The sequence below is a fragment of the Typha latifolia genome, chromosome 6 (genome assembly GCF_019914945.1).
Source record: "Typha latifolia isolate L0001 chromosome 6, TyphaL0001v2, whole genome shotgun sequence".
NCBI lineage: Eukaryota > Viridiplantae > Streptophyta > Magnoliopsida > Poales > Typhaceae > Typha > Typha latifolia.
In genome coordinates, this window is record NC_133091.1 from 52468 (window position 1) to 72890 (window position 20423).

The window sequence follows — 20423 nt, forward strand, 5'->3', positions numbered from 1 at the left end:
ATTGAAAAGAAAGATGACCATACTGAAAACGAGAAGCAACTCTAAGTTGTAAAGCAATTGTACATACAACACATACAACACAGATTGCAAATATCCATAATTTACAAACTATAATAATGCCAATTACTTAAAAGGAAAATTACATAGTGAAGTTCGCCATGGAGAACTACATGATCTATATGTAACCACTGCCAGATTCTCGAGTAGTCATGTAGTTTCTGATGCGTTCTTATTAAATCCCAGGTTCAAAAGAAGCTGGTGCAGAATTTTATGAACCCATCTCATGTCATTTCTTAGAACACCAACTGTGGATTGGTAACCTGATTCTTCTGGGCGAAAGTTTCCATCCGAGGAAGCTTGACTGTAACTCTCTTTTTCTTCAGAATCATCAGAATGGAGGCTTTCAGAGAGTATGGCAATTTCTTCTTTATGCAGGCCATTTGGTGCTACCTCAGCTTCTTCCCCCAGGTGCAACTGATTCAATAATCAATCAAGTCATAAATAAAAAAGATGCACATGCCAAGAACTATGTAGTGCTTTATATCTACAATGCTGACTCAGCTACGGGAGAGATCTTGTTGAGAAGAACGGTTGGCAGATGGGGTTACGGTGCTGTCGGGAGTCTTACAGCTTCAAATCTTTTAGCTATTAATTGTGTTTTGAATTGCATCCGTTTGCGTTCATCATTTTTTTAGCCTCAAACAGTTGGTATGACAAAGAAGGAAATGATTCCCAGATGATAAACGAGACATCAGAAGATTTATTATAAGCAGAAGGACGAGTACAATAAAAATTTCGATGAACGATGCAGCAACAGCGATGTCAGTGGACCGAGCAAATGAAACTAAAACAGGATGGAGTTATTGCCTGCAATTAAGAGGGAAACGGCGACCAAAATATCTCATCAAGGGATTACCTGTGATGAGTTGCAGTCGTTGGCAAAGTCGGCAACTACTTCTTCTTCTGGTAAAATCAGAGTATTCCCCGAAACAGGGAATGGGGCGAGACCAGGGACCAGAACGCCATCTGCTTCGTTCAGCTTACTATTCTTCTCCTCCTTCTTATCCTTCTTCTCAGCGCCCGTTGCTCCTTGGATACTCCAAGTCTCGCCCACTGGATTCTCATTAGCTATATCTCTGCCTTCTGTTGTTCCTTGCACACCCTGAGTCTCACCCACTGGATTCTCATTAGCTATATCTCTGCCTTCTGTTGTTCCTTGCACACCCTGAGTCTCACCCACTGGATTCTCATTAGCTATATATCTGCCTTGGGCGTCTTCATCGGTGCCCGTCACGATACTTTCATCCGTCAGGAGGGCTAGCACTGCTGGATCCTCCTCTGTTACCTTTTGGTTCTCTGCCGTGTCCCACTCTTCGGAAACAACGATGGTGTTCGTAGTCTCCCACGTTTGCAGAAACCGGTCAGGGCCGGGTTGCCAGTGTACCTCCCCAGACAAACCTCGCAGTATAAACTTGAATTGGACTGATTCCCCAGTTACGGGTAAATCCTGATCAAGATCAGCAAAGTTATTATATGCTTGGAAGTGGCATGGCCAAACCTTAACAAGGCTAAGGAGAAGATGTAAAGCTTAAAGACAGAAAAAATAATAATAAATAAAAGAAGAAGAAGAAAAATAAAAACAGAGTCCTTTTTTAAATGCGAGAATGTCCATCATCATCTGGTCTCATGGTCTCACCAGATCAACCGTCCACACATGTCCATCAGACCACTGCAGTAGAATAGCTTTTGTTGGATCCCAAGCACCGAGTACTGGGCCATCTCCGACGAGAAGAAATTGCTGTCCGAACAAGCATTCCCTTCGGAGAACGAATTTCACACGCACCTTCTTTGAAGCAGCTGAAAGGAATTAATAGGCGGATTAGCACCTCTTTAAAGTGCTCAATTTACGAAGATTGGAAACCGTCCATACCTTCAGCTTCAATCGAAGGCTCGCTCGTGTCCTCATCAACCTGCATACATCAATTGTTACATCTTGACTTCCCAAGAGGGCAATCAATCGGTAATAACTATCTCTATAGGAAGGTTGATCATATTGTTCTCTTTTTCCTTTTTAGTAATGCCAACCGATAAGTTGGAAAAGTTCTTCCAACCGCAGATGTTATGGAGAAATTAAAGATAATATTTAATTCTTTACCGAACCCGTGAGTGAGATGATAACACAGAAATATTACTAGTCAAGTGAAGATACCGGCATAAAAAAAAAGTTCCTAAAAGAAGCTTAACCAGAAAGTAAAGAAATATCAAATATGTAAGATGTCGGAGCTCAGATTCTCTTCGGTCCACAGTTAGATACCCATGAGAACCGGAAGCAACCACTGGGCATTAGAAAGAAGGGGGTAAGAAGGAAACTGGCAGAGCAGCAACCGAAAGAAGATGGGCATGGAGATGAGTACCGCCAGTGCTGCTGAGGACGGTGGAAGCGATCGGATCGGTCTCTTTTCGGCAAAGAGGAGGCAACCGGAAGAGCCGACCTTGTCAGTAAACCGGAGGAATCGGATCAGGGAGCTGGTAGAAGAGGCCGAGAAGGCATTGATTGGTCTCCTTCTGCTCCTCTCGGTCAGGAGTCCTGTCAAAGAGTAGGAGATGCTCCTTGCCAAAGCATCCATAACTCCTACCTCCACACCACAGCACACCAGTACACCTCACCACAGAAGAAGGTACCCGATGGCTTCTCTTTTTTTTCCTGTTTCTTTTTTAATCGTTTTAGTCGCTTTCTTTGGTTAATCAATCACTTCGTCCCCCTTTAGATTCCCGTGGTTCTTAATAAATAGAGACGGGTGGCAGGCGATGGTGGACTGGACAGATGGATGGAGTCAGGATGGTTGGATGTCTTGGAAATAGTATTGCGTTACTGTGGTTAGGTCAGGGATTTTAGGAGAATAGAGAGGAGATGCCGAATGTGGAGCTTGAAGGAGTCCAAAACTGTCCAACCGTTCAGAGCTGCTAACGACCCGCCCGGTCCGAGCTTCGAATGCCTTTACTCGGGAAATTCCGAGTTCGGGCCGGGGCTGATTTTGGGCGTAGGACGGGCTTTGACCCGCAAAAATCAGACTGGACATAGGCCGGATAGGAGACAGATAGTTTGGTATAAAAACTAAATAATAGCGGGTGTTCTTTGAATTTATAGTAGTAGAAATACATGCAAAGATGAGCGTTCAATCCATGATGGCGAATCATAATAATACCCTCTACGACAACCTGAGATCCAAAATTTAGACGATTCACGGAAACTTATTGCGACTGGAGAAGAGAGCACGTATCTAAATGAGGACAGAGCTACATTTGATCATCTCGGAGGAGTGATGAAGTGGGACTGGTGGGCGATGGAGTTGAACCACCTTCTCTTTCGTCTTCTCCTCCTTTTCCTTCTTGAGAAGGCGACGGAGTACATTGGACTCGCGGGAGTAAGAGAGCTCGGAGGACGTAGTGACGCCAAAGAGGAGGTCCTTGGCTCGTGAGAGAGGAGGAGGCCACGGGGACGATCCCACGGGGTATGGAGTCGGATGGCGACGCTTACCTCTTTATTTTCCCTCGCTCGCTCTAAGAAATCTCAAATTTGGAGATAGAAGAAGTAGTGAAATCATATATTGTAATTAGCGTGGAAGGAGAAGAAAATAAAACAAATCCCAACAAAGAAAAAAAAAAAAAATGGATCAATACATAGGCCGAGGGCATTGGCAAATAGAATACTTTATCAAATCGTTGCATCATCTGTAATAAGAGTAAAATGAGGTAATTCAATTAAGTAGATGTGTCATGTGTGAATGAAATGTTCTGTTCTTTTTGTTGCATCTTTTAGTGGGTTCTCCAAGGCACCTATAAGCAACTTCCGTGCTCCATCGTTTCCTTGGGCACGCCGCATGCGCTAAAAATATTAGGTGCCATTTGGTTGTTACACAGGAGAGAAAATAAATAACTATGGTTAGACGAATTGTGGGTGTACGGAATGAGAGAGGGCCTGCCAAAACTAAGCATGCATCCAGTTCGGTGATATGGTATTTGCTGCTGCTGCTGCTGCTTCTTTTATATATATATATATATAGATAGATAGATAGAAATGTATAAAATATAGTTTGGATGCAATTAATGAACAAAGATTAATTCATGAATATACTTCTTATTGAACAAACAAACGAGAATTAAACCGACGGTTATTGTTTTTATTGGTTGGGGGGGAATAAATCCACACTACGCAGTTGGCAAGTGGCCAATTATTGGATGTCTATTTAATTTGGTATTATATCCGCCACTTTGACTCCATAACCACCCGATAATGGGTGGTCTGTACACCTCATCTGCCATTCCAACGTCGACATTAGCCTTCGCTAGCTGTGTATATCTACTGATCATTCTCTTACTCCCCGTCTCCCACCCAAAAGAACCCGAATTAAGCCCATTAGCCCAAAGTGGCCATGGCTGTGACATGGGAGACTAGTGTAACCGAATCGATCAACACTGTCTATCTCCTCTTTTCAGCCTACCTCGTGTTCGTGATGCAGCTCGGCTTCGCCATGCTCTGCGCTGGCTCCGTCCGCGCCAAGAACGCCATGAACATAATGCTTACCAACGTCGTGGACGCCGTCGTCGGCACCATCTCCTACTACCTCTTCGGCTTCGCCTTCGCCTTTGGCACGGGGTCTCACTCCAACCCCTTCATCGGCACCACCTTCTTCGCCCTCAAGGACGTGCCCAACGACTCCTACGACTACTCCTACTTCCTCTACCAGTGGGCGTTTGCCATTGCGGTGGCGGGCATAACCAGTGGTTCCATCGCGGAGCGAACCCAGTTCGTTGCGTATCTCATCTACTCGTTTTTGCTGACGGGGTTTGTGTACCCTGTGGTCGCCCACTGGGTTTGGTCGTCGGCCGGTTGGCTCTGTCCCGACTCGAGCCAGCTGCTATTCGGGTCCGGTGCGATAGACTTTGCGGGGAGCGGTGTGGTGCATCTGGTAGGCGGGATCGCGGGCCTGTGGGGGGCCCTCATAGAAGGCCCACGAGTTGGCCGGTTCGATGCGTTCGGGAAGCCGGTGCCGATGCGCGGACACAACGCTACGCTCGTGGTCTTGGGTACCTTCCTGCTGTGGTTCGGATGGTTCGGGTTCAATCCCGGGTCCTTCAACAAGATCCTGGTTGCCTACCCGGATGCCCCTTCCCAGGGAAACTGGACCGGAGTGGGCCGTACTGCGGTGACCACGGCATTAGCGGGCTCCACTGCGGGCCTCGTTACGCTTTTCGGCCGCAGGGTCTTGGTGGGCCACTGGGATGCCATGGACGTTTGCAATGGGCTTCTGGGAGGGTTCGTGGCAATAACTTCTGGTTGCTCCGTGGTCGAGCCGTGGGCTGCCATAGTCTGTGGTTTCTTTTCGGCTTGGGTTCTTATTGGGCTCAACGTACTGTCGCTGAATCTGGGATTTGATGATCCACTGGAAGCGGCCCAGTTGCACGGCGGGTGTGGGGCGTGGGGTCTTATCTTTACTGGACTTTTTGCCAAAGAGGAGTTCGTGGTGCAGGCCTACGATTCAGGGGAGATCGGGTTGAGGCGTCCATTTGGGCTTCTGATGGGCGGTGGATGGGGCTTACTGGGGGCCCAGGTGGTAGAACTAGTAGCCATCGTAGGATGGGTGAGCGTCACCATGGCTCCTCTGTTCTACGTGCTGCATAGGCTGCGGCTTCTGAGGATATCGGTGGACGAAGAACTAGCAGGGCTGGACATCTCCAGCCATGGTGGATATGCTTATGCCGCACATCCCGAGGATAACCATCATGGATTGTACTCGGACTACATGAGGATCCAAGATGGAGCTCGCTACTAAACAAAAAAGGAAAAAGAAATGGCACAGTGTGAGAACTCAGCTATTGTTCTCAATTAAAGAAGCAAGTTCATTCCTCATTTGGTATCTTCATTGTTCTGTGGAACTTTATTATTAAAGCCTTAAATTCGATAATATTTAAGAGGATAAATATGTTTAAGAACAGTGCGTTTCTTTTTTCATTTTCGCAAAATAAAGCAGAAACGTCATTTTGATTATGTTATCCATCTCAGGGATATCAATGTTTGTTTTATCCACGGAAACAAAATCAACCATTTTAAATTAGTTAATGAGCTTTAACCAGTTCTTGTTTCAACAAGAGAGCAGTAAAATTTGGGTCGTAGAAAGCAGAGCAGGACTGAGTATGTTCCAAAATAGATAACGATACTTGAGAGTAATGAACTTCCGCTCTGAGGTGGTAAGTTTTATCGTCAGCGGTCATAATAACAAGCAGTAAGCGTACATATAATAAACTTTGCTCTTAATAAGAAGAGTAGATCTATCATGATAGAAGCAATTCCCTGATAGTCATCATCTGGGACTCCACATCCTTCATCTTTACGCGTTCTTTCGGTGACTCTTTTACACATGATAGGCCAACGTAGAGAAGCCAATTTAGGCAATGCTCCATCCTATTGCTCAATTTGTTTCCATTGTCAAGATCAACTGTAGTTTGCTCTCCAACTTGTGAAAAAAGAGAGGGATCCACAATTTGGATGACAAGGGATCCTTTTGACATTTCTTTCTCGACGAAGATTTGTAGGGTAAGACCATCCTGGAACATGTTATCGGTAGGTCTCCTCCCCGTAAGTAGCTCCAGAAGAAGAATACCATAGCTGTAAACATCACCATGAGTTGACACATGGCTGCCCATACCATATTCTGCAATTTACCGAAATATTTAAAGAAAGCCCACAAGAGTTAGAAGGGATCACATTTGAACAAGTTTGATATCCGTTAGTCTTGTTATAGATTCTAGCTATATAAATATAAGCACTCGAACGAAAAGAATTAGTATCCTTACCAGGAGGAACATATCCAATGGACCCCTTAACAACAACAGAACTAGATGGATCTCTGTGCACCTTGGTACTTCTTGTTCGAAGGAACCTCGACAGGCCAAAGTCTCCTACATGCGCAGTCATATTTTGGTCAAGAAGAACATTGCTTGGCTTTAGATCACAATGAACAATTGGTATCTCGCATTCATTGTGAAGATAATTCAGTGCGGCGGCCACATCTATCGCTATATTTACTCTTTCAATAAGTTTTAAACTCCTCGAGTAAATTTTTGCATCTACTTCTGGGTGCAACCAATTCTCCAGACTCCCGTTTGGCATGAACTCAAAGACCAAAGCTCTAAAATCGTTACCTCTGGAGTCCACAGTTGCACAAGTTGTTAAGATCTTGACAAGATTGCGATGTCTAATATTCCTCAAAGCTTCACATTCTGCCATGAAGGTCTTAAGGGCTTGTCGCTGCTGGAGATCAAAAATCTTGACTGCAACAACAATTTCACCATCAGACAAAATCCCTTTGAACACAGAACCATATGTTCCCCTGCCAATCAAATTTTCCAAGGAAAAATCATCGGTTGCCTTCATCAACTCCGTATAAGAAACTCTCCAGTGAAAGATCCCCGAGGGCATCGCAGACAAATTCTGCTTCTTTGGATCTCTCATCAGAAGACAGATGATAAACATTAAGACCAACAAAAAGATTACACAAATGACTGGGACAATCACTCTCAGCACAAGTGTATGATGCTTTTTTGATGTTTGAACCGAGCAACGAGGCAAACGTAAATCCATGACACCCCCACAGAGGTGGTTGTTTCCAAGGAGTGATATTGCGCTGGCATTCTTGAAGACCCCTTGATCTGGTACTTCACCATCAAGATTGTTAAATGACAGATTTACAACTTGCAGATAGGGTAAATCTGCTAGAAAATCGGGAAATGCTCCAGAAAGATTATTATGCGACAGATCCAGTATCTTCATGCCTCTTAAGTTCTTGAAGGATGAAGGAATGACTCCACCAAAGAAATTGCCACTCAAATAGAGAGACTCCAATAACTGACACTCACCTATTGTATCAGGCATTCTACCTGAAAACCTGTTGTTTGATATATCCAAGAACCCAAGGTTCTTCAGTCTACCCACCTCTGACGGTAGTGGCCCACTCAAGGAATTGCTGGACAAGCGAAAAAAGTTGGATAAGGAAGGAAGACTAAGGATTTCTTTGGGAATAGATCCAATGAGGTTATTGCCACTAAGATCTAAGATGTTCAAGCTCTGACAATTCCCAAGGCTTATTGGTATCTCACCTTGCAATCTATTTTTATCAAGATAGAGCTCATTCAACTGGGTGAGATTACCAAGAGAAGATGGTATTTTACCTGAAAGTTTGTTGCTAAACAAGACTAAAGCTTCTAGGTTTGTAAGTTTGCTAAAAGAATCTGGAATACTGCCAGTGAAGTTGTTCTGCTGCAGGCCCAAGGTGTTCAAGTTTAGCAAGTTCCCGATCCCAGGAGGAAGGGCCCCAGTAAGCTGATTCTGCCCAAAGGTTAACCTTTGGATCCGAGTCGAGAGATTGGCAATTGAGGTAGGTAATTCACCTGCAAGGCTGTTCTTGTCTAGGTTTAACATCTCTAACTGAGTGCAGTTAGTCAGTGAAGAGAGAAAATCCCAGTCACTTGCTTCCCTGGCTTCAAGCTCGTTAGACTCCAAACCCAACCAAAAGAGAGATTGCAATTTACCAAGATTTGCAGGTATTCTTCCACTAAATTGGTTGTAGCTGAGATCAATTTGTTGAAGCCCAGAAGCATTAGCCAACGAGATTGGAATGGGTCCTTCGAGTTGGTTTCCCACCATGTTGAGGAATTGGAGGTTAGGAAGTGTGTCGCCGATTTCCGGAGGAAGTGTTCCGGAAAGATGATTATATATACAACTCAGAGTTTGCAGAGATGGTATATTGTAGAGCGACAGGGGAATGGCACCTGAAAGATTATTGTCAGACACGTCAAAGAAGGCTAGTTTCATAAGGCGGCCTAAGTCCTCCGGCAGGTGCCCATCAAGATGGTTTCGGGCTAGCTCAAGAACACTAAGAGATGATAGGTTGGTGAGTGATGAAGGGACCAAGCCACTGAGACCATTTCCAGAGAGGTCAAGATAACTAAGCGAAGCAAGGTTACCCAGAGAAGCAGGAATAACTCCTGTGAGATTGTTGTTTGGCAGAACGAGGGTCGCGAGGGATAGGAGTTTTCCGAACGAGGGTGGAACCTCCCCGGTAAGACCGTTATTAGAGAGATCGAGATGGCTCAGATTCAGGAGCTTGCCCATCTCAAAAGGGATGCTCCCTGACAGCCGATTGTTGGCGAAATCGATACGTACAAGATCCTTACATAAGCCTAAACTAGCAGGAATGGCTCCGTCCAAGGAGTTGGAACTCAAGTTAAGGAGGTGTAGGCTTCTAAGCTGGCCTAACTGTGGGGGCATAGCACCATCGAGTGTGTTGTTTGGAAGGCTGAGTACAGCGAGAGATGTAAGATTTCCGATAGAAGGAGATAGAGGGCCTTCAAGGCCCTTCGACTCGAGGACCAAGGATGTCACCCTTCCCTTGTTTTGGCCACCGCAAGTGATACCGGGCCATTGGCAGAAAGGAACGGTCACGTTCCACGACCTCAGGAAGCCATGAGGATCATGAGTTATTGTCGCCTTAAAGGCTAGGAGAGAAAGGCGATCGGTTTCACTACTTGCTAAAGCCTTGACGACGGGGGACTGGAGGTGAACACTAGTTTGGAGGAGGACCAGGAGGAGGTATGAGTAGAATACCTTTACAGTTGGGTTAAACACTTGTGGTGGTTTCATTCGGCGGAGTTGGGAAAGGAGACAAGTGGAAAATTGAAGAGTGCGCGATGGGGAAAGGTAGAACTGAGAGTCTGAGCTTCATGATGAAGGCATAAAATCCCCTCAAGAAAAGAATTAAGAAAAAAAAAAAAGGCATAAGACCATTCTAAATTGGAACACGGCAGAAGACTTTGACTTATTCTGAGTCAAGCCTCTAATAAATGTTAGAATAACTTTCCACATGAGACAGATCAAGGAAAACAATGAAGTGTACGAAGAAGTGCGGAATTGTTGAAAAACAAGTAAAAAAATATGTAGCGTGTAAGAAAGGGCAACCCAGTCGTCGCCGGGGGTGCGGAATTGTTGAAAAACAAGTAAAGAATATATAGCGTGTAGGAAACGGCAACCCAATCGTCGTCGTCGCTCATATTGACCGCAGATCGATATTCTTTGCATCTCCTCTTCTGGTCATGAGATATTGAGATTGCATAATGAAGAAGAGAAGTTGCAGATACTTTCGTCGGCACATTAAGAATAGGAAATAAGGCCTCTAAAGATAGACATATAACATCACTAACGTGTAGGTGCTTCTGGTGTAACTGCTCAAGTAATAAAAAGGAGCAGGGAGGGCACCAAATTTAATCATTCGAATCTATGAGTTCTACAAGAATAAACATGGAATCTCTTGAAAATAAGAACTGAAGAACACACTAATCTTACTAAGATTTACATCTGACTGACCCGATGTGGGCTGGAGAGTCTATTTTATTCCCAAGTCATTCCAATGGACGAGGCCTTCGCAAACTGTCTACTTTCAAGAGGATAATTACAACTTGCGTAGTTAATACGATCAAGATGAACCACAAAAGGACTTCTGACTTCCCCCACAACATGACTTTGTGAGCTCATGGAACAGAAGTCTACTTAAGCGCAGCATTCACACTGTGAAAATGGAGAAGAAGATGCACTCACTTCAGTCAACGAAACCAATGAATGTTACGTTACTTGGCTTCGCTGTGGATAGGCTAATAGTGGGGTTGTTGCAAAAGGTAAAACACAACGTTCTCTAGGAATTAAACGGTAAAACATTCGACAGCATATCAGGAGTTGTTTCGAATAAGCATTAATTAGAAACTACATAAAAAAAAAAATTGATACCTCCAAAGTCCAAACATAACAAATAAACATGACTAACCTGTAGGTGCGTCTGGTAAAACTGAATAACTGATTTCTGGAGACCTGGATACACGATCTTGCTGCAACAGTTTCGTGAATTGTCAAGGAGACATGATATGCAACTATGGTCTATAAATCTGACAGTGAAGAATCCTATGTTCATCATTTGTCTTAAAGGTAGTATTCCACACATGATTGCCAAAAGTACTCATGCAACAGTTTAATCGCCTGAGAGAAATTTCTGATTGTTCTGCCTGTAGCAGTTAAATAAGTGGCTCAGGATTAAATAAAAAAAAGGGTTTAGATAGGGAGAGTTAGGGTATATAGTGGAGACTACGAGGAGGAAGTGGAGTATGAACTCTCCTCCAAGCTGGGCACAGATCTCTCCACCTCTCGTAATTGATTGAGAGAGGTGAGGGGTAGCCGGGTAGGGATGAGGGAGTCGGCGCACGGTGTTACAAAACCTCAACTTACTGATACTATATATATGTACTTCTGGCTTACGCAGTTACGCCAGTTGCGATGCACTATTTTAATCATTGTTGACAAAATCCTACAACATTATAGACGCCCAAGGGTTTCTAAAGTTTTCCGTCCACCATGTTGCACAGATATGTTTTTGACTATGTAAGAAAAAAAACCAGTGCCCAAGCCCAAGAAAGAGAAAGTTCAAGGCTTAATGTGATATTCCAATCAATTGGAAGGGTCAAAACAAGTAAAATATTCCTTCAGCAGTTTAAAGTGCCGACATGGTGCCGTTCTGAGCATCAGTGCATTCTTCCTATATGATAACAAAGCAGAACGGTTTCACGACATTTAAAATAATATGGTCACGTCATAAAAGCTTCCATTAGCTTAAGGGTCCAATAGTTCAAAATAACAAGGTTCGCCGAGTGAATGAATAAAATAGAATCAGATTTATTTAAGATTTTAGAGCCAAATGTTCAGTCCAAGAAGTCTGGATCAACATAAGAACCCTATAGGCAATAACTAAAGACTGAAAATTGAGTATAGGTGCTCTTCACCCTAACATCTCTCAACCAGACAACCGGTAACAAAAGAATCATCAGAGTGCTGGAAGCCATGCACTGAAGACTAAAATAACTATACTCTCACTATAATTAAATTAATAGGTAAACAATGAGATTACAAATCTATCCCTGTCATAGCACATTTAAGCCAGCCCATATAGAGAATGGATCACTGCTGATAACAAAATTTCACTTTCTTATGACTGTTGAAATTGCATAAGATACATTAACTTCAAAGGGGGAACCTTTACTGTGACTTACCTGTACAGCGTTCCTCCAGAGAGTGCCAGCATCCTTCCAGACCTGAAATAAACAAAAATCGGTACATATTGCACAAGATGCTTTACTCCTTCCCACTAATTCATTCTTCAGATAATGTAGAAAGTATCACCGTGGGTTTGGAGAGAAGGCTATTGATTAGTGCAATTAAATGTTTAGCAATATTCCCGACCCTATCCTTTTATTAACTGGCCCTGTTTTCTTTTAAACATATTTATTACCTTAAAATCATAAAGGACAATCTATTGAATACTTCAAGTTTTTAACTTCCAACCACCCAGGAGGTGTTTGCTTAGCGAGCTGCAAACCTGTACAATGGGTCTGCTAAATTCAAAATTCATTCTTTTCATTTCTCAGCTACCTATTAGTGTACTTCGATGGAGATGCAAAAACAGATAAATAAAACTCTTTTGTCATATTGTTATTCATCTACGAATGTTGATTCAGCAACATCTATGGCACGAGCAAGAGCTGCTGCCTTGTTCTCGCACTCTCGTTGTTCCTCGTCTGGTACGCTATCAGCAACAATTCCAGCTCCTGCCTGCAAGTGGGCCACCCATTCCTGGCGTTTACTTGAATTCTTGTACGAATACATCGTATTATACCGGGACCCAGTTGGAAAAATGATTGTTCGCAAAGCAAGTGCAATATCCATGTCACCAGAAAATGATATTGCTCCAAACCCACCACTGTATGGACCTCGTCTTGTAACTTCTAACCGATCAATCAGTTCCATAGCTTTTACCTGATTCACATCAAAACCAATTGTACAAGTAACAGTTTCATATTAGCAGGGGCACCTTTCAGTTCAAACAATCAACCAACAGTAGATGGACAACAAGATACCGTCCTTTTAAACATCAAATCATATAGTTTGCATTCCTAAATTATTTCTCAAATAAATCACGAACAAGATATTCCTTGAGCAAGTACTATTAAACTTATGGCAGTTTTCTCAAGATTTGGGGAGAACAAAAGTGTATAATACAATGTTCTCTCTCAAAAAAAACAAAGATAAAAAAGAAAGTACATAATACAATGCATGGAGATGTAACATCTTTACTGTATTTCATGATTCATTGCCATTATGCTTAATATATTCCTTTTGCTCAATGATTTTTAACTGCTTTGTTACTATATCCAACTTAGATCCTTGAATTTCTTCTAAAGGCAACATCGTCACTGTGAGTTTTGGTATGCATCCACTAGAAAAAGAATTTCGGGTTTTAGAAGAACCAAACATAGACGAAATATACATAATCACTTGTATCTATTCCATCTTACAGGAACTGATAGAAGAGGCTAGATATTGTCCACATGATTAATGATGATCCAATAATGAACACAGAATAAAGTTAAGTAGTATTTATTTTGTTATAGCTGTGATCAACAAAGGGATTTCAGGAATCGACAAGGTCCATTAAACAACTGATAAAAGCTAATATTGGGCAAAGAAATTTGGGTACTTGCTCCAATTGCTTCCATTCAGCGTTAGTTATAATTAAGCAACGATGGCCGTGTTAATTGCACATGCCATGCCATTCCACCAACGGCATGGCACGCAATTAACATAATTTTAATAAAAAAATTATAATATTTAGATATGTTTTTAAGTCTTCAACATGTCAATTTGTTGTGTTTGGTTTATATATATATATATTAAAACCCACATTATAGTGTTTTATCTTTAAATTATTTTTATAAATAATCTATTTTATTAAAAAATAAAGCAATAGTCAAATACATATTCTATTCAACACATAATATGATTGAATATATTTATTCAAATTAATATTAATAATTGAACACTTATAATATGATTGAATACTTTATCATATAATTGAACACATAATAACATTTAATACATAATATTAAAGTTCATCAATAACGATTGATGGAATTAAGAAAAAAATTTAAAAATGAGTTCCACGTGTCATACCATATTTGGTAAGAAAATGACCAAGTCAATTTGATAAAAATTGACAAAAATATGACCAATTAAAAAAAAATAGCTTCACATCGGCACGAAGGCGTCCCAAGCTAAGTGGCACGGGAGTGTGCCACTAGCACACCCAGTACCAAATGCCATGCCACCGCCGGCATGGCCATCCTTGCAATTAAGTTTTTGGGCATCGGATTTTGCTTTCCAGAGAAAGGACTAACAAAATTTATTGTACAATAAGTATGAGGAACAGACATAAACGAAAATGTCGGCCAAAATGAAGATGGACAGTAGGGCAGGCATGGATACAAACTGGAATGGTAATCAAATACTGATGTCTGTGATTTTCTTTCCAGCAAATAACTAAAGAAAAAAAAAATGAAAACATCCTCAAATCAGAGGTATTAAAGAATGTTGGCATTTAGACAGTGGGTGAAGAAAAAACAAAGCACAAAATATATGGAGCAGAATAGAGGATGCAAAATTGAGACTATTGCTTCATCAGTAGCAGAAAGAAGTATAAATATATTGGTTAGTCTAAAAAAATATCTTATTCATGTCAAGAAATACATTGGATTATCATGGAGCAGAAGTGTCAAAAGCTAACCATAAGAAGTGATCTAATAACAAGTAAATTGGCACCTTTGGAGCTCCACTGACTGTTCCTACGGGCAATGCAGCACGTAGAGCATCCCAGCAAGTAAGGTCATCGATTAACTCTCCAGTAACCTATAAAAGATTGTAATTATGTAAAGTGGTATTAGACGCATCTAAAGAATTTCAACTCAAACCCAAAAGATCAGAATTAACTCAAAATTTTAAGATTGGTGGAAGCTAATTTCATGGTAAATATGTTATAAGCTACATAAAAGAATTTGCTAGAAGGCACAAATCTAATAATAATTCGAGGCAGAAAAGACAATCTATATGTTTGTCTGCCAAGGGCATAAATGGGTCAAATGACTTCCCCCATGCTCTCTCTCCTTTTCTAAAAAATTCAACAGCTTTAAACGGTACACGTTCTAAGAAGGTAAATGAAACACAAGGAACTGAAGGAAGACCATATAATACGTTTTGGTTGTGATCAATAGTGAATAGCCTATCATGTGGTAGTAAGAATTTCTGTATCTAATATCGTACTGCACTTGTGAACCTAGATACATATCCAAAATCTGAAATAAAGAGACACATATAGCGAGAGATTTATGCTATCACATAGACACATCATATAAAATGCTGAAAATATATATATAAATAATGGACTAGAATGTGGCTGAAGGTAGCCACATATATTACTGCTTGGATCATTACCACAGTTAATTAAGAAGTCTAAAACATTTCAAAAGAAATGAACCGAAAAGGACTAAAACCATTTGGCAATTGCATTTAGGAAAAATATCCCATACCGTAGAGCTGATATGCATTACATGGGAATATCGTTCAACATTCATTAGCCTTTCAACCTTTACTCCGCCAGGTTTTGATACCTATAACAAAAGCATAGTCAAACAAAATAAAGTTGTTAACATAGTGAGCAGAGGGCAAGATGAACCCAAACAATGTCAAACTTGCACCAACATGAATGAGTTGTGAAGTTTAGTCAACTCATTAGCACACAAAAGATCTATCAAATTAAACTTGCCGCCTTTGACCTTTTGATCCTAATTGTTAAACGCTAAAACCTAACAGCTTGGCAGGCCACTTCAGATTCAGGCCTCCAGGTAAGCAATTTTCTTAGTAGTGGAATGCAACTCAAACTTCACCAGATATAACATACCAGCACCCCTATTAATACTCTAGCTTATTAGTCAGAAGGTTGTGACCACATAAATGGATTAGACAAATGAAGAGTGCACAGGGAAAGTCCCAAACAATGAAAAAGAGATCTTGAAAACTGAAATATTGGCCTACTTCTATAACTTAAATGATTAAGAAATGGATTGTTTCACTCTTTCAGTACTCAGGCTGATCTAATAGAGATGCTTACTAGAACGAAAATGGCAGCACAAAACAGAGAATAGATGGCAAGTTTAATAGAAATTTGAAATGTGAACAGATAGATGGCAACTTTAACATAAATGTTTTAATAGAAGAATGCGAGTACCATCACAAAAGGTGGATGAAAGGCAAGTTTAACTGACATAGAACCAATATCTTTGCTTGACAGTGGAGTGATAACTGATATAATTAAATAATAAAACTTATATCCGGAGCTTATAGTGTACCTTAAAGCAGCACAACTTAAAGAAAGAAAAGGTGAACAAGTTAAAAGGAAGAAGACAGACCCTTCCAACATCATTCCTTCCCAAATCTACAAGCATAATATGTTCAGCGCATTGCTTTTCATCACTCAGCAACTGCTTTTCTAGCAACTCATCCTCCTCTGTCGTCTTCCCTCTTCTAACCGTACCAGCAAGTGGTCGGTTAACAATCTTCCGCTGTACACAGGGAAAAGGAGCTCTGTTAGTTTGTTCAGTTGAAGAGATACTTCAAGTTACAAGCATGATATAACAGGAATCTCACAATAAGCTCACCGCGCAGTCTCAAACTATGGGTTCCTGATAAGTTCTGAACATGTAATAGGTCTATGACATCTATCAAAAAGAGTCATAAATAGAGGCAAATCAACCTACTAAGAAAAGGAAAAGACAAATTACAGAAGAGCACCAACAGAGTTTTTTTCTCTGTTTTGTATAGTTATAGATGAGTTAGTGGAATAGGTGCTGTAAGACATCCATTATCATTTATCTCTCATTCTTTATGTGGAGGGCACCTGGCTTTTATTAAAAGTCAAACGAAAACAAACAAAAACACCAAAACTAATTTATTTTCTTCATGACGGTTAAAGCCAACCTGTGGTTCATATTTGTCATATAGTATATCAGATTAAAAGAGAGAAGATGAATAGATAAAAGAAGACACATGGCCATCTATATTTAGCAATTGGATAAGATAAAATGGGAAACAAAAGGGAAAGGATCATGCACTTTTTTAGGTTATTCTAATTGCGGAGACAAAACAATAAGCTCTTTGCTGACAATGAGCCAGAGCTAAGCTAAACAGGAAAAAGAGAGCTTAAAATTTCAAAGTTGCTAACTAAAATCAACAAATTTAACATACCCTTTTTACACGAGTAAGAATTTCTGGGCTTGATGCAACAAGAATACATCCCCGAGCCTGAAATTATTGGAAAAGAGTCGTCAAAGGCTCACTGCACTATCGGGATCGACATTATAAATGCACAAAACTTTCCAATGTTTAAAACCAAATTATTAAAGGACATCAGGATTGAAGGCCAAGATAATTTAGACACCTGCAAATAGGTCATATATGGACTTGGGTTCACAATGCGTAGTGCGCGGTAAACCTCAAAAGGATCTGCAAATGTCCGCCGCTCAAAACGTTGGCTTAAGACAATCTGGAAGATATCTCCTGCTAGAATATGCTCTTTCGCCTCCAAAACAGCATTCTTGTACTCTTCACTCGTCATTGAAGACCTCTTTAATGACGAACCAAATTGGCGAGTGTGTACTTTTATAGATCCGGCAGAGAGGATTGGGCTAAAATAAGAAAAGTCCACATAGTTTGCGGGAAAAAAAAGAAAGAAATTTGGATAAGAAAGGAAGCTAGTGATTAATATTAAACAATGTTGCCACAATATTTATACTCACACATTAACATTATGTACTCTACTTAGCAAGATGTCCAATCGATTTTTCCCATCTTCATAGGCTTTCTCAATAGAAGAGTAGAGGTCCAACCGCACCCAATGAATTACATATGCTTTCTAAGAACAAAGAAACAATGCAACTAAATTAATCATCGAAAGCTTCCATGCATCAAATATTTTCAATCAAATTGTACAGTTTGTTTCATGAGGTAATTAATCATTGCAGAGTATAGGAACTATGTAAACTTTAAACAGTTTGTTTCATGAGGTAATTAATCATTGCAGAGTATATGATGAAGACTGATAAAAGCTTTAAAAGCAGTGGATTGTGGCAAGTAGGAAACAAGTAAAGCACGTTAATCCAAGATAATCACAGCCTGACAGGAAATCATAGAACCAACATGAGCTGGAACTAGAGTGGATAGTTATCCATTGGCATTTTGTCAGCAAAAAAAAATTTGTCGTTTCCAGATCAGACTATATTATAGTAGAATTATTCGGATGGCCTACAGTATGTTTTTCTGAGTCCTATTTATGTGAGGGGATAATAACTTTCAGTTTTATCGTCATATGCCATTAATTGAAAAAGACCCAAATTATATACTTGTTCAATCAAATGTTTTTAGTAGATCTGGGCACCACACACATTTCTAATTTACAACTAATATAAACTAGCAGTTTTGTTCTCTGGTAGCAGTTTAAAAAGCTCTACATATTCCACAGGAGATGGCATGTTATGTTTTCTACACCTTTCAGTGGAAACCAGATGTACCTTTTCCACATGATCAAACACAATAACATCATTGTAGAGGCCCAAATGAACATCTGGGAGGTTCCTATCATCTTGAGGAGCTTTGGAGAAAGGAAGCTTTTTCTTTTCAACATAACGCACTGTATCGTATGAAAAATAGCCCACCCATCCACCTGGAAAAACATTAAGCTCCAAACAGATGTAACTGATCTAATATTATTGAAAATATCATACCCTTTCTAAACTTAAAGAGAAACATGCTCAAAAGAAATACTCAATTGAAAGTATCCTTTGAACACACCAACAGATAATATCTTTAATTGGAAAGGCACCAAAATTGTCATTCATTTGAGGATTTCAATATTGAAACAAAACAGAGAAAATCAAATGAACAGAACAAATGCACGACTGGTGACTTGGGTAAAGCATCCAAGGAGATAAACTTCACAAAATCGGTATATTGACGTATAAATTCCTAATTGCATTGTGCACGCACGTGCATGAACAAACAGAGTTAACTTATTTACAAATAAAATACATCCTTGTATAGACGCAAATCATGTTACGTTAGCCCTGCATCAATGAATTTATTAGCAGGTTCCTTTTGTAGGTAACGACAAAATATCGCTAATTCTATCTGGAAAAGGAAATGCTCGATTATGTTTAATCTCTAAAGTTCAAGTTGATGACACTGACAACATGAGAAAGAGAGGAGAACCCCTGGGATTCTTAGAAAGAGGAAATGGCAAAGGTACCACAAAAGAAATCAGGAAGCTCGTCGATCAACTGTGGCTTCCACCTCTCCATGATCCGTCGAGGAATCCACATCGGATCCTCCACCAACTCCTCCTCCCTACGCCCTTCCTCATGATCCATTATTGAGACCAAGTTCTCCTTGGCCACAATCTCCATTGCCGGCTGAGCCCCCACCGCACTGTAACGACCCTAAAGATCGCACACAACATGTTCGACAAAATGACCAACGTAAAACAATCAATCAAAAGCTAAAGAAAAATAGAGCGAGAATAAACGCTTACAACATTGGTGCCGCGGGAACCTTGCTCCACCGACTCAAAGAGGAAGCTGGGGGCTTCCCTGTCGTCTTCCTTCACGAGACAACGGTAAGCCAGCACGGGCGTCAGGTGATCGCAGAATATACAGCGGTAGAGCGGAACCAGGTTCCCCTTCTTAGATGCCTCGGCGAACTTGGCAGCCTCCTCCTTCTCTACTGAAGCATAACAAGAAACTGAATAAGAAACAAACAAGCATTATAAATCATGAAAGGAGAAGCTCCGCACCTATCGCGTCCGAGGAATGGAAGACTGCGGCACAGCTTAAGGAGTGGAGTGAAGACGAAGGGTAGTGATTGCGGGGGCGGCGGAGAAAGACGCTTCGACCACAAAACGTCGAGGTGGGGAAGGCCGCAGTTGGCCGGCGAAGGCTCAATGGAGCTAGACGAGACGAGATTGATAGGCCCTCCATGATTTTCGTTTTCTTTTCTTTTGCTTTCAGGGAAACAGCGGCAGAGAGAGTAGAGATATCCCGATAGTATTAGGAATAGAACAAGGGCAAGCGATGTGAGGCTAAAAGAGGAATGCCAGAGTCCAACTATAAGAATGTAGCACATCCTTGTTAATTAATACCCGAATCGCCATTTTAGAAGAGGGTCCGATCCTCCCTTCGCTGGCACTTGGCCGTTTTCCTTTGGCAAAAACACCGAACAGAAAAGAGAATATGTGAGGAGTAGCTGTAGCGCAGGGAGGGAGGGAGGGAGGGAGGGAGAGAGGGAGGAGGAGTTTATCGAAAGGATCGGGGACATTGTACGGGAGGCGCCTCTAAGAAGGAGGTGAATCTCTGGGTTCGGATTCGGGTTCGGGTTCGGATTCGGCCATGGG

General features: G+C 41.2%; 4 protein-coding genes across 9 annotated transcripts; 1 reads left to right on the forward strand and 3 right to left on the reverse strand.

Moving 5' to 3' along the window:
* Positions 1-20: 20 nt before the first annotated feature.
* On the reverse strand, positions 21-2659 carry LOC140790408 (uncharacterized). 2 transcript variants are annotated; one of them, XM_073140480.1, is made up of 5 exons: positions 2415-2659; positions 1931-1970; positions 1697-1857; positions 917-1507; positions 21-474 (listed from the first exon to the last, which is right to left on the reverse strand). In XM_073140480.1, exons 1-5 carry the CDS (start codon positions 2625-2627, stop codon positions 208-210), a joined length of 1272 nt encoding a protein of 423 aa, XP_072996581.1. In that variant the 5' UTR covers positions 2628-2659; the 3' UTR covers positions 21-207. The 2 variants fall into 2 exon arrangements, with proteins under 2 accessions (XP_072996581.1, XP_072996582.1); XM_073140481.1 differs by having other exon boundaries at positions 1931-2336; positions 2415-2568.
* LOC140790407 (ammonium transporter 1 member 3-like) lies at positions 2545-6049 on the forward strand. 3 transcript variants are annotated; one of them, XR_012109398.1, is made up of 2 exons: positions 2545-2678; positions 2769-2879. XR_012109398.1 is itself a non-coding variant. In XM_073140479.1 (2 exons), the coding sequence occupies exon 2, from the start codon at positions 4515-4517 to the stop codon at positions 5832-5834; it is 1320 nt and encodes a 439-aa protein (XP_072996580.1). In that variant the 5' UTR covers positions 2554-2678; positions 4498-4514; the 3' UTR covers positions 5835-6049. The 3 variants fall into 3 exon arrangements, 2 of the variants coding, with proteins under 2 accessions (XP_072996580.1, XP_072996579.1); XM_073140479.1 differs by lacking the exon at positions 2769-2879 and adding an exon at positions 4498-6049 and having other exon boundaries at positions 2554-2678; XM_073140478.1 differs by lacking the exons at positions 2545-2678; positions 2769-2879 and adding an exon at positions 4296-6049.
* A 147-nt stretch (positions 6050-6196) lies between these two features.
* LOC140790404 (uncharacterized) lies at positions 6197-9831 on the reverse strand. The gene is made up of 2 exons (XM_073140474.1): positions 6856-9831; positions 6197-6713 (listed from the first exon to the last, which is right to left on the reverse strand). Exons 1-2 carry the CDS (start codon positions 9698-9700, stop codon positions 6334-6336), a joined length of 3225 nt encoding a protein of 1074 aa, XP_072996575.1. The 5' UTR covers positions 9701-9831; the 3' UTR covers positions 6197-6333.
* A 2531-nt stretch (positions 9832-12362) lies between these two features.
* On the reverse strand, positions 12363-20345 carry LOC140790405 (anthranilate synthase alpha subunit 1, chloroplastic-like). 3 transcript variants are annotated; one of them, XM_073140476.1, is made up of 12 exons: positions 20172-20339; positions 19827-20033; positions 19566-19756; positions 19284-19473; positions 18550-18701; positions 17779-17894; positions 17421-17667; positions 17228-17284; positions 16393-16545; positions 15514-15594; positions 14750-14836; positions 12363-12910 (listed from the first exon to the last, which is right to left on the reverse strand). In XM_073140476.1, exons 2-12 carry the CDS (start codon positions 20008-20010, stop codon positions 12587-12589), a joined length of 1782 nt encoding a protein of 593 aa, XP_072996577.1. In that variant the 5' UTR covers positions 20011-20033; positions 20172-20339; the 3' UTR covers positions 12363-12586. The 3 variants fall into 3 exon arrangements, with proteins under 3 accessions (XP_072996577.1, XP_072996576.1, XP_072996578.1); XM_073140475.1 differs by having other exon boundaries at positions 19827-20345; XM_073140477.1 differs by having other exon boundaries at positions 19566-19753; positions 19827-20333.
* Positions 20346-20423: the final 78 nt, after the last annotated feature.

Coding starts and splice junctions, on each gene's coding strand:
- LOC140790408 (XM_073140480.1), bottom strand. CDS start 2,627: ATGGATGCTTTGGCAAGGAGCATCTCCTACTCTTTGACAGGACTCCTG. Junction 1,971..2,414: donor CGTCCTCAGCAGCACTGGCG/GTACTCATCTCC, acceptor TGATGTATGCAG/GTTGATGAGGACACGAGCGA. Junction 475..916: donor ACGACTGCAACTCATCACAG/GTAATCCCTTGA, acceptor TTATTGAATCAG/TTGCACCTGGGGGAAGAAGC.
- LOC140790407 (XM_073140478.1), top strand. CDS start 4,434: ATGGCTGTGACATGGGAGACTAGTGTAACCGAATCGATCAACACTGTC.
- LOC140790404 (XM_073140474.1), bottom strand. CDS start 9,700: ATGAAACCACCACAAGTGTTTAACCCAACTGTAAAGGTATTCTACTCA. Junction 6,714..6,855: donor CATTGGATATGTTCCTCCTG/GTAAGGATACTA, acceptor GGTAAATTGCAG/AATATGGTATGGGCAGCCAT.
- LOC140790405 (XM_073140475.1), bottom strand. CDS start 20,010: ATGGAGGGCCTATCAATCTCGTCTCGTCTAGCTCCATTGAGCCTTCGC. Junction 19,474..19,565: donor GTTCCCGCGGCACCAATGTT/GTAAGCGTTTAT, acceptor TGCGATCTTTAG/GGTCGTTACAGTGCGGTGGG. Junction 17,668..17,778: donor AGAGTACATAATGTTAATGT/GTGAGTATAAAT, acceptor TTCTTATTTTAG/CCCAATCCTCTCTGCCGGAT.